Source organism: Salmo trutta, chromosome 14 (assembly GCF_901001165.1).
Source record: "Salmo trutta chromosome 14, fSalTru1.1, whole genome shotgun sequence".
NCBI lineage: Eukaryota > Metazoa > Chordata > Actinopteri > Salmoniformes > Salmonidae > Salmo > Salmo trutta.
In genome coordinates, this window is record NC_042970.1 from 71,086,471 (window position 1) to 71,099,568 (window position 13,098).

General features: G+C 43.1%; 1 protein-coding gene across 3 annotated transcripts in view; it reads right to left on the reverse strand.

Annotated features, from left to right (window-relative positions):
* Positions 1 to 13,098, reverse strand: part of LOC115147248 (cytosolic purine 5'-nucleotidase) — a 31,915-nt gene that overhangs the window by 14,510 nt on the left and 4,307 nt on the right. For all 3 annotated transcript variants that reach the window (XM_029689386.1, XM_029689385.1, XM_029689387.1), the window contains exons 2-3: positions 11,350 to 11,482; positions 3,593 to 3,666 (exon numbers count right to left, since the gene is read on the reverse strand). In XM_029689386.1, coding sequence (XP_029545246.1) covers positions 3,593 to 3,666; positions 11,350 to 11,450 — 175 coding nt within the window. In that variant the 5' untranslated portion in view covers positions 11,451 to 11,482. The remainder of the gene's footprint in view (positions 1 to 3,592; positions 3,667 to 11,349; positions 11,483 to 13,098) is intronic.

Genomic DNA, 13,098 nt, shown 5'->3' on the forward strand with positions numbered 1-13,098 from the left:
ATTGTGTGTTTTCTCTCTCTCTCTGGTGAGTTCAAATCCCCTGTGGTGTTCCAGTGTCCCTGGCTAGCTAGCGAAGCAGAGGAGTGGTGGGCATCATGCCCAGTGCTGCAGCCTCGAAGAGTCGCACAGTCCTGGGCCAGACTTCTCCATACAAATAGCCCCTCCCACCTTCCCTCCCTCCTCATCCCTGCCTCCATTTCCCTAAGCTCTGTGGCTGTTACAAAGAAACCTATTTTAAGAGTATTTTCCCCTCCGTCACCTTCCCGATCAGCTCTCTCTTTGGTTGGCCGGCGATGAGCAGAGTTCTCTCTCCCTGCTCTGTCCACTGCTGTGACCTTCAGACAGCTTTAGCTTAAACACATACAGACAGGCGTGGAAACACACGCACAGCCTATTTATGTCTCTATATATAACACAGTCTAGTCCAGGGATAGGCAACTTTGATGGGAGTGGGGGGGTCACAAAAAAACGGAGCTCATCCTGAGGAGTTGCAGTGGGTCTGCATACCCACATCCACACCTTGCGAGCAAAACATTTCAGCGGCCCCCCTCGTGACAGCGAAAATAAAAAAGTATGTTTTAAAAAAAGGTCATTTCCTGCAGTTCTACACATTTTGCCATGGGGTGAACAGAAAAGTTTGCAGTTTTTAATATGATAACTGGCCCCACCCCGGTCGGTAATTTGGCCATGGTTACTACAAGTTTAAATAGGTGGACGTTAGACTCATTTACCAATCTAAAAAAAATTGCACCTTGTGTGTTCTATTATTCTAACTCTCAACAGAAAGTTGAGAGTTGGGGGGTGAAATTGTTCGGTGGCCCATCCCTGGTCTAGTCCATTAGATTTACTGGTCTGTGACCATGTTTAAGTTGAAATAGTTGATTTGTTTACTCATAGGTGAGGGGTATACCTTACATTTGGGACGGAATTGACACTAGAAAGTAGTAAATTATAGCCTGGTAACTCAAACACACACTAAGCTCCTCTCCTGATGCAGTCGTTGACAGATAATTATCCTCCCCTTAAGCTGTGTGTGTGTGTGTGTGTGTGTGTGTGTGTGTGAGAGAGAGAGAGAGAGTGACCAGGCTAGAATTTACAGCCCTTCAAATGTAAGCTATACCCCTCACCTAAGGGTAAACAACTTTACCCTTTAACTAAAACATGGTCGTAGACCTGTAAACCTATTGGACTAGACTGTGGAACCCTATGGAACCCTATGGAACCCTATTTCCAATATAGTGGAACCCTATTCCCAATATAGTGCACTAATTTTGACCAGAGCCCTATGGCACCAGGTCAAAAGAAGTGTACTGTATCGGGAATAGGGTGCCATGTGGATCGTAGCCATAGCTTATGACATATGAAGTGTCTTCTGTACAACTTCCTGGTTGCTAATTATAGGCCTAAGTAATTATCTAGCTGTATCGGAGGTGGGTCCAGACATCACTGTCACTCAGACAGTAGTATCTTTATTAGACAGCAACACCTTGTCAAAATAACATAAATTAACATGAGTACTGTTAGTAGCTTGGGCTCCGCTCTGCCAAAGGCTAAGAGTTAGCATAGCATAGTCTAGTTTATTCCAAAACGAATGGCTTTCAGGCTAATCACCATGCTACAGTAGAACAGTGAAAAATAATCCCGTGCCCCATAGAACTAACAGGTCGACAGTGTGGCTCCAGTGTCATTTGAGCTTCTCAGAACAGTCGAGTCTCTCACTGGGTTGTTTTCAGAACAGTGTGTGTGTGTGTGTGTGTGTGTGTGTGTGTGTGTGTGTGTGTGTGTGTGTGTGTGTGTGCGCGTGTACAGTGTGTCATTTGAACTACAGTACAGTGAAGCCTCTATTTTGTGTTTTCAGAACAGCGAGTCGTCGAGGACAGATGTGTCAGCCAGCGTTGCCGGGGGTATCTAGTTACCACGGTAATTTGCTCGAGGCGAGTGGGCAGGGACAGTGTTAGGCCACACAGAGCCGTCATCAGCGGATGATTTCACGACCTTTGATATAAACCACAGTTAATGACGGATGACCTATCATAGAAGGGCATGGTTCAACTCATGTCCTTTTCTTTTATCAGGCACCGGGATCTTGATATGGAAATACTGTATCGTATTGACATGGATAGACTGGAGGACATTTGCTCTCCTCCGTGCGACACAAAGCTATTGACAGAAGGCCTATCCTAGAGGAACATGGTTCAACATTTGCCAGATTTAATGATCCTAATATGAACGTATAGGACCACTGTCTGGTTATGGTCTATTTACAGTCAGAGGATTTGTTGTACATTTAACCATGTTGTATGAAAACAATTGTGGACAACTCCTAACAGCCCTCTTTTAAAATCCTCACTAGAAAGAGAAACCAATGTATAGCCTATCTGCTGCCGTGAGAAGTCGTCCCAGTGAGGGGTCTGACTCCTGAGGCGTCAAGTCCTATCAACATTGGTCAAGATGCTACCTAGCTAGCTAAACGTGCTTCAGTGACTCAGCTAAGTGGAGGGTTGGTAATTCATCTATAAATACAGTGTGTGTGTGTGTGTGCGCATGTGTGACTTTGAGGAGGGGGTCATCCCTAGGGAAAGGGGATCGCTTGTACCCACAAACACACGGCCCATATCCCATTTCCATCATCTGAGGGCAGATTTTACGGACGCTCAACTGTTGACATGTAGCCTCTTTATATGGGACGGCCCATAACCAAGTGATGATGTTTACAAGATGCCAGGGCTATCGTATCGCTTCACTCAACGCTCGAGTTGCGACCGCAGGAACGGGCTGTGGCCTCCCTGGCCAGAGCGCGACACAGCGACACCTCGGCCTCCTGCCGGTCACTGGGGAGAACCTCATCTAGGGTTCTGGTGCGCCTTGCGGTTAAATAATCGGGCAAGGACTCATGTCAACGCCATCATTTAGACATTGTGTCAAGCGATGTCCCCTAATTGGGTTTAGCCTAGCCTTCATGTGGTTGACGGTCAGGTCAATGGATTACAGACAACCTATTGTCACTTAGAAAACAATTAGAAAATGACTGCTAATTTCTTTTACTATTGCTTACTCAAATACAGAGAAACTGTACTAATGTTAATATTTAGAAAATGAGGATAGTTTTAGCGAATCACTTGAGGTCAAAGAGTTTTGTTGTTTGCAAATTCCAATGACAGAAGAGACTAAAAACAATACATCTAAACTAACATCTAAATCGGATTACAGATTCAGTTAACGCATTTTCCTCCGTTACAGTATGCTTCTGAAGAACTCATCACCTTTTTCCATCCTCGCTGTACCCCAAGACACCTACACCTCCCCTGTCCTTCTACCCACCACCCCTATTCCCCCTAGGCCCCAGTGAGTCTGGTCTGGGCTTATCGAATGACACGTGAGCCCCTGTTCTGACCCGGTGTACTTTGTCAACAAACACTGAAGGAGAAATCAATATGGCCGACAACTAGTTGCTATGTCAACCAAATTAGAGTTGAGCCTACATTGTAAAGTAGTGACGGTGGGCTGAGGGCGCACACACACACACACACACACACACACACACACAGTAAAGAAGTGTTGACAGCCAGGGCAGCGACTGTAGTGCACTTACCGGCTAGAGTGTAATCCATATCGAAGCCAAAGCATTTAATCTTCTCCATGGCCAAGCTTCTGTTTACAAAAACTCTAAAAAGGGAGGAAACAGAAGGATAGAATCAGAAGAGTGATTTTGAGAAACATACAAGAGAGCTCTACCTCTGTGTGCAAGGAGAACATTAGGACAAATTGCCTCTCACAGAAGAAGAATGAGCAGAGGTATTTTTGGGATTAAATCATGTTAGCCATCTAGTGATGGTTCTCATTTTTAAATATAGCCTAACAAACATCTACAATTGATATGCATGGCCTCAAAACAGATATTAGAAACAATCTGGCAGAGATAATGAAGTCAACAAGCTCCTATTTTCTCTAGCCTTACAAGGCCCGTTCCCACATGTCTTAAAAACATAGGAATTTGAGTATTAGACAGCTAGACTCGCTGTCTGAGCTTTTTAACCTTTAAAATGCATTATTAGCCCTTAGACAGTGCATTGCTTCCTACAGGGTAGGTTCACAAGTGCACACTATAGCAAAACATTTTCCAATGGACAACAAAATTAGCGTTTCTTATTGGACAAGTTCCATCTCTGTTTCAGTCCGTTTGGTACCTAATGAACATGACTCTCCATTCTGCATAGACAGCATGTTTACGGTGGCAGCTCAACTAGCTCAGCTGTTCCCGGTGTTAAATCTGAAGGCACGGTAGGGGGACCTGCATGGCCGGAGTGGTCGGCATTGTTGGCATATCCTGCCTGACACTTTCTGATCCATCCATCTCCAGTGGCAGGCCAGGCCAGGCCAGGCAGCTCCAGTGGCAGGCCAGGCCAGGCAGCTCCAGTGGCAAGCCAGGCAGCTCCAGTGGCAAGCCAGGCAGCTCCAGTGGCAGGCCAGGCAGCTCCAGTGGCAGGCCAGGCAGCTCCAGTGGCAGGCCAGGCAGCTCCAGTGGCAGGCCAGGCAGCTCCAGTGGCAGGCCAGGCAGCTCCAGTCAGAGAGATTGTTCCTCTGGTTCTAGGCTTTACCGTGTTAGCTCAGCCTAGCCTGCTACCTACAGCTTTTGAACAAACTACCACAAAACAACTTATACTGCAACGTAACTTGTATAAAAAAAGATTAGGCTACACATAGAATTTCGCTTTTTTTTTTATAAATATGTTGGTATTCAAAAAAGGTCTCCAGATGTTTTCACACAAATCAACATAATGAATCTAGCCATTTTTTTAAATATTTCATACAACTAGTAAATCCAGTTCAACAACTACATATCTGTTAATGAGATAACGTTTTTTCTTTGCTCCGAAACAATCAATCAACATCTATGACACAATCCTCATTTCCACAACACCCTTTTCCTATTCAGGGATATAGTAGGTCCAGGACAATACCAGTATTGCGATACTCGTTAGTATCATGGCAAAAAATTCATAAAAAAAAAAAAAAAAAAAAAATGCTTTAACTTCTTTACGAAAAAAGTCCTATTGTTGGTAACAGACATCATTATGTTGTCATCAAGTCACATTTATATATTTTCCAAGCTATAGAACACAATAGTTTAAATACAGCAGGTTTTTAAAGGAGCAAAGAATTGTCTGCTTTGTGTTTTCATTTTTACCATGGAAAACATATTCACTATGATCGAATACTCATACTAACCACACTAATGTACTATTTGTGACTTATATTGACTATGTAGTATGCTTATTGGTCATAGTATGGATATAGTTAGTATGCCAAAAGTTCCAGAAGTCGTACTAAATTCTCCAAAATACGAAGTATACAAGCAGTGTACACAATTTCCATGCTTTTAGGGCCCATAATGCAAAATGGGTGTGGCTTCACAACGTTTTCAGATTTGAAGAAAGGGGTGGAAAATATGCAGCTAAAGTCCAACGAGAAAGGATACAAATTCATTGCTTTAACTAATTAAGACAAATGTTAAGAAAATGTTGAGCAATGTAATAAAGTAATGACTTTTGAAATAAGTTACATTACACGTTATGTTGGCTGACAGTTAGCTAACCTTACAAACTGCATAGCATATCATCACAGCAGTATGTAAGCTAGCTACCGTCCTAAAGTTAGTTGGCTAACATATCGAATTTGCCAGGCAGTATATTAACTATATGCTATATAACTAACTACCCAACGCTTATTGACATGATTATTCACTTCACTCTTAGCTACGTGGTTTAGTCATTGTGCATTCTCAACGGGCATTGCTAATTCAGTCTATCTACTCCGATTTCAGAGCACTCTCGTCTCGTCTGAGGGCACGTTTGTAAATTCACGCTGGCTATCTTCTCCTACTTCAGAGCACTCTCGTCTGAGTGTGCCAGAGCGCAGAATAACTGCTGAATTTATGAACGCTCAACACCCATTGAATATGGTCGGTGTGAAACATTTGCTAAAAAAAAACGTAATTAAAATATTGCCAGCAGCACAGTTACAGTCACCAACGCTCTGGATAACCAGCTCTGCTAGGGCGAGGAAAATGGTCAAAGAGGAGTTCTCTCATTTGTGTCTGGAAGTAGCTAACAAGCTAGCCAGTTAGCTTGGGTGCTTGACTGCCGTTGTGAGGTCAGAACGCTCAGATCAACCCTACTCCTCGACCAGAGAGTCCAGAGTGTGCGCTCTCAACGCTCCAAGAGCGAAACGCTCTGAATTTACAAACGCTCCAGATTGAAATTATGCACACACCCGAAATCGTAAAAGGTCTAGCTAGTCATTTGTTATGCTAACAAGCTAGCAAGAGGTTGCATAGCAACAGCATCAACTTCCGGTAGACAGGCAAAGCACTAGTACACTCAACTGAAAGGATACAGTTCTTTTACAGTATACTAAAATTAACTAATGGTATGTAGTATACACACTCATTAAGTACGTAGTATACAGTATGGGTATTTGAACACAGCTATTATGATACTGGTATCGTCACGGACCTAGGAAATAGACCATAATACATTCAGAAATGATCCAATATTTTGTCGTTACCTTGCTGCAGCTCCATACTGAACCAGCTTCCATTGCGAGTTAAGCCCGACGGCAGACATACGATGCATTCTGTGTCGTGACTAAAAGTGTACTAGCCTGGGCTCTGACCTAGCCCGCTTACATGATGCTATTCCAACTCCAGCCCGGAAACAAAAGAGCCCACTCTCTTTGCTTCCTTGCCATTCAATTTCTGACTTGTTGCAAAAATTATTGTTGCCATTCTGCATCATTCTCTGTTATTGTTGTTGTTGTTTGTGGTGCCCGTTTGTCACTAGTGTTGTTGGTGGGAGGGAGTTGTTTGCTCTAGCCGTCAAAGACATCCAGAACAATCCATCAGGTGGAAACAGCAACAAACTCAGTGCCTCCCAGGCCCTAAGCCGCTGGTGCTAGGCTACTGTACAGTACTAAGGCTCAAGCCTGGATTCGCAAAGAGTCGTAGTGTACTAGGATCAGTTTAGCCTTTTAGATAATAATAAATATGATTGTATGGACCGGAGGGACCTGATCCTAGATCTGCACTCCTACTCTGAGACGGTATGTGAATAGGGGCTATGCTTTCCATCAGGAATAAGGAGAACACCATTCACTGCTTTAACTCAGAAGAATTTAATCAGAAATAGCCAGTTACCTGATGCTTACAATCCCTAATATGGATGATACAATGACAATGTCAGTTCACTGGATGTGAGGTAGACCTACTACTGACACTAAGCTGTAGCTTACAGCTGAGGTCTCTCTAGGCTAACTGATAACAATCGTCTGGAATGTGAGTAGGCCTAAGAAGGACCTACTGTATTCTCAGCATTGAGTACAAAGCGGGGTCTTGAAGTAATGGGTAGATTACTGGAGTTCTCCTTGTTACAGTCCCCCCTATGAACAGGTTAAACGGTCAAACTGTAGGTGTACAGTTCAGGCCCTCCTGCAAATAGACCAAGATGTTCTGGGGCTATTAGCACTGAGGTGAATGTGAGTGGGAGTCATAAATGTTGCCCAAGTGTGCGAGTACTCTTCTCCCTACTATTGACAAGGAGTGACGGTGGGGGACAGCCCACTTTGACCTGATGACTGGGCCTCAAATAGACTGAATGTGTGGGGCCGGCCTCCCGTACCAGCCTACCATTACCTGATTGTCACCACTGTGGTCTGACTGAGGGATTCACTTTTAGGTGCAGGCGACGTAGAAATAGATTTACTAGAACGGGTAAAGCCCCTCAGAGCACAGTGATTCTATTTCTATGTAGTCTATCTCTAACAGTGAATCCCTAGCTTAGGCAGACCACAGCGTGTGACAATCAGGCAGATTTGTGTTCCACCAGTACCCTTATCTTATGGAAACAGTACATTGAACCTACCGTGAAAGAGTTTATCTAAGTTGAACAGACACTTCTCTGTGAGACTAACAAATGGTGTTCGCCTTACTGACTGAGTGGATTGTTTCATTGTATGGTTTCATCAGCCTTTCAGCAAAGATATTCTTTCTGTAAAGGTTGCTGATGTTTTGGAATCTGCAAAGCTTGTTAAACTAAGACCGACATTTCAACAACAAAAAGTGTTGTTAGATGTACATAAATGTATTAACCCCTCTCAAAACCAGAAAAACAACCAGGTAGTAACAGTTCAATTCTGTTGTTGTGAGGGGCTTCGCTTACAGACTTCCTGACAGATGCCAGAGTGCCAGTGAACGCAGATAGACCTAACAGTGACACAGTGACAGAAAAAAGTGACAGCTTTAGTGCCGCTGTAATGTCCATAGGTTATGTAACCGTATGAAATAACTGCAATTAACCCGCATGCACACACACACAACATCTCTTTGGTGAAGTTAAACGTTGCACAAGCCGCTGTTTACCGCACTCACGTGGAGCCGGCATTCCTGCCCACTGCCATTATCTACCATTAAGGCCAGCTAACCAGCATGCATGGCCAAAGGCTTCTTTCCTGTCATGAGATAAAATGCATTTAGGGCTCATCTATTTTAGGGTCCCCATTTTCAATTACAAAAGTAAGTGACTGCCAAAACATTGTAACCTATTTTACGACTGGTCACCACTTTAGCCTATATTTAACGAATTAGAGGACTAGTTTATCGAGTTAGGACATAGAGAGAGGTTATTTGACCGCTGCACGCAGCTAGTGTAGGACCACACACACACACACACACACACACACACACTAGAGCTGGGATGATAAACCGAAAATTATCGACAGACATTTTGCTGATATCTTTCATTACGATAAGTAGCCTATAGTAGAGGAATGTGAAGTTTGAAATGAAATAAGTTTGCTAATATAAAATGGATGTTTGTTAATGGTACAATTGATGGCTACAACCGTCAAACTAGTACCAGTAGATTAAAGGATCGTTTTTAAAACCTGTGGTGTACATTCATGTTGTAAACTTATCGTTCTATTTATCGTTATCGCCTAAATTCAGGCAATTTTTTTCCCCCCATATTGCCCACCTCTAACTCACACACAAACACATCACAAATGACATGTCAGTATTGAGAAAAATACATGTGTTTCAGTTGAACAGGATGTTGGTATAACGGTCATGAAGTTCTGAGGAAGACGCTTCAGACAGGAAGTGTTAGATTAAATCCACAGAGACTTCAGAACTGAACAGGTGTAGAACAAACTAGTACACACAGACTGTAATATACTCTACATTGCTGACAGGTTGTCGGCAAGCTATTTGACCGAAGAATAACCTACATCTACACCACATTCAAATCCACAGCAATTTACAAGACATACTGAGTGGTTATGAAGGTGTGAACTGATAGGCTAAGTGGAAATGTGTTTCCCCCAGTTGAAAGACATTTACAACCAAGTAGTATCATAGCGTCCTGTCATATGTTGCTGCTGTAATTATCTGAAGTAGACTAATGACTAAAGAAAACAGTGACACACAATACCTGGCTACATACAGTACAGTAGCTTAATATAACGGAATCTTATTGTACATCATTTACATGTTAGTCATTTAGCAGACGATCTTATCCACAGCGACTTACAGGCGCAATTAGGGTTAAGTGCCTTGCTCAAGGGCATATCGACAGATTTTTCACCTAGTCGGTTTGGGGATTCGACCCAACAACCTATCGGTTCCTGGCCCACAGCTCTTATCCGCTAGGCTATCTTCCCAGTCTCCATCCATCCATACACACAGTACCAGTCAAAAGTTGACACATACTCATTCAAGGGTTTTTATGTTCACTATTTTCTACATTGTAGAATAATAGTGAAGACATCAAAATTATGAAATAACACGTGGAATCATGTAGTAACCAAAAAAGTGTTAAACAAATAAAAATATATTTTAACATTTGAGAGTCTTCAAAGCAACAACCCTTTGCCTTGATGACAGCTTTGCACACTCTCTCATTCTCTCAACCAGCTTCATGAGGTTCACAATAACTGAACCTGGAATGCATTTCAATTAACAGGTGTGCCTTGTTAAAAGTTAATTTGTGGAATTTTTTTCCTTCTTAATGTGTTTGAGCCAATCAGTTGTGTTGTGACAAGGTAGGGGTGGTATACAGAAGACAGACCTATTTGGTAAAAGACCAAGTCCATATTATGGCGAGAACAGCTCAAATAAGCAAAGAGAAATGACAATTCATCATTGCTTTAAGACGTGAAGGTCAGTCAATGTGGAACATTTCAAGAACTTTGAAAGTTTCTTCAAGTGCAGTCGCAAAAACCATCAAGCGCTATGATGAAACTGACTCTCATAAGAACCGCCACAGGAAAGGAAGACCCATAGTTACCTCTGCTGCAGAGGAAAAGTTTGCAGCACTCAGATTGCAACACAAATAAATGCTTCACAGAGTTCAAGTAACAGACACATCTCAACATGAACTGTTCAGAGGAGACTGTATGAATCAGGCCTTCATGGTCGAATTGCTGCAAAGAAACCACTACTAAAGGACACCAATAAGAAGAAGAGACTTGCTTGGGCCAAGAAACACGAGCAATGGATATTAGACCGGTGGAAATCTGTCCTTTGGTATGATGAGGCCAAATTTGAGATTTTTGCTTCCAACCGCCGTGTCTTTGCGAGACGCAGAGTAAGTGAACAGATGATCTCTACATGTGTGGTTCCCACCGTGAAGCATGGAGGAGGTGTGATGGTGCTTTGCTGGTGACACTGTCAGTGATTTATTTCAAATTCAAGGCACACTCAACCAGTATGGCTACCACAGCATTCTGCAGCGATACGACATCCCATCAGATTTGTGCTTAATGGGTCTATCATTTGTTTTTCAACAGGAAAATGACCCAACACACCTCCAGGCTGTGTAAAGGCAATTTGACCAAGAAGGAGAGTGATGGAGTGCTGCATTAGATGACCTGGCCTCCACAATCACCTGACCTCAACCCAATTGAGATGATTTAGGATGAGTTGGACCGCAGAGTGAAGAAAAAGCAGCAAACAAGTGCTCAGCATATGTGGGAACTCCTTCAAGACTGTTGGAAAAGCATTCCAGGTGAAGCTGGTTGAGAAAATGCCAAGAGTGTTTAACACTTTTTTTGGTTACTACATGATTCCATGTGTTATTTCTTAGTTTTGATGTTTTCACTATTATTCTACAATGTAGAAAATAGTCAAAATAAATAAAAACCCTTGAATGAGTAGATGTGTCCAAACTTTTGACTGGTTGGTACCTACCTACCTACCTACCTACCTACCTACCTACCTACCGGAACATGTCACCCCTGACAGTATCAATAACTGTGGTAACTAATATGTCACTGACAGTGTCCATCCATACATACCTATGGTAAGCCTCTCTGCGGTACTTCTTCATGGCCAGCCCGTCCATGTTGGCTGGAAGGTCTGCATAGTTCTGCAGTCTGTCGCTCCATGAAGTGGTCATATTTATATCTTTAAAATCCTCTGAAAGTCAATCTAGAGGGGGAGAAAATAAGAGAAATTCACTTTGACATGATTCTGCAGTTTCCTCTTCTTGTGCTTTGAGCATAGGCCTAACTGAACATTATATAGGCTTATCTATTAAGCGTCAAATATCTTTAAAATCTTCAAACAGGAGGGGTATGAACTCTCAAACATTTAGCTACACTAGCTCTGCGCAACCTGTATGAACGAGCCACAGTTGCATGCCACTGCCTGAAAACCGGCTGCATCTGGACTAATTATGTAGTTCTAAGGCGGTGAGAGCTGCCGGGCGGGGAGAGCTGCCGGGCGGGGAGAGCCTAGTCCTCCAGTCACACCAGCTGTTTGTTTTGTCAATGACAGAACAAAAGAGCCACAATAATCTTATCAAATCCCTAAAATACACTAGGCCAAGTCTGTGTACCAAGTGGCACCCTATTCCATATATAGTGTACAGGGTGCCACTTGGGACACATCCCTAGTTTGTGAGTCACTCTTGACTACTAAAGAAATCAAACAGCGTGTGCTGTCAATGTTCACACTCTGCAGTTTGCAGGCCATTTCTGTGCAAGACTCGGTGACGAATTAGAAGAACAGGGGATGAATGTAAGACGAATTACTGTCCTCATCCTGACTGTGGCTAATGAAAAACGGTCGGCCACCGAGGTGGAAGAAATCAAAGGAGTCACTCACTTCTTCCCGGGCTACTCAGTTTGAGGGACAAAGAGCTAGGGAAGGTTAGATTAAACCGAGCACACGTGAGAGGAAATTGAGTTGTACGGTAGGCGTAACACATTATTTGTATTTTTTTATGATAAAAACAGAAATGAAAAGAGCCTTCAGTGCCAGCATGCACATATGTTCAGTGTTTAGCAGCGTAACATTCTCAGGGGAAAGATTTATGTTTTTAGTCGTCTCTCCAGAGAATGCCCAGGTTTTTTTTACATTAACTGCCTTCTCTATCTCCCAGGAGACTAGAGAAGGGGGCAGGAGAAAAATCTGAGGTCAGCTTTTCTTTGTCACACAATACACAAACAAGCGAGAAAACCTTGAGGGGTTGAAGGGTGAGGTAGCCAGCAGATCTGACCTTGCTTACAGCAGCACTAGGGTTGTACAGAATTCCTGTATATTAGCACACTGTGTGCCAGCGTGAGATAAGGCTCGGGAAATGTACCTCAATCCAGGGATGAGAAATGTGTTGTACTTCGAATTGTCCCGTTATCCCAACTGTTACACCGAGAAGATTGAACAACTGCTAAAAACGAGCACTCGTTCAGTCTTCTCATGGTGTAACAGTTGGGATATTGGGACAATTCGGAGTACAACATATTTCTCATCCTTGGATTGAGGTACGTTTTCTGAGCAATATCTCACGTCAGCTCTGCGGTGTCTTAATATACATAGGAATGCTGTCCAACCCTAGTGCTGCTGTAAGCAAGCGGGTCAGATCTGCTGGCTAAGGGTGAGGGAAAGACTTATCCCCAGCAACCATGAGTTTCCTCGCTCTCAACTGTGCTAGGGAAAAGTGACATTTGATGAGATGCTCTGAAACTGGGTTCAGGCAAAGTGACGTCACACTGTGAACTACTCAACTGAGCAAGTTTTCTAAGGAGGCCAAGGACAGCCCTTGG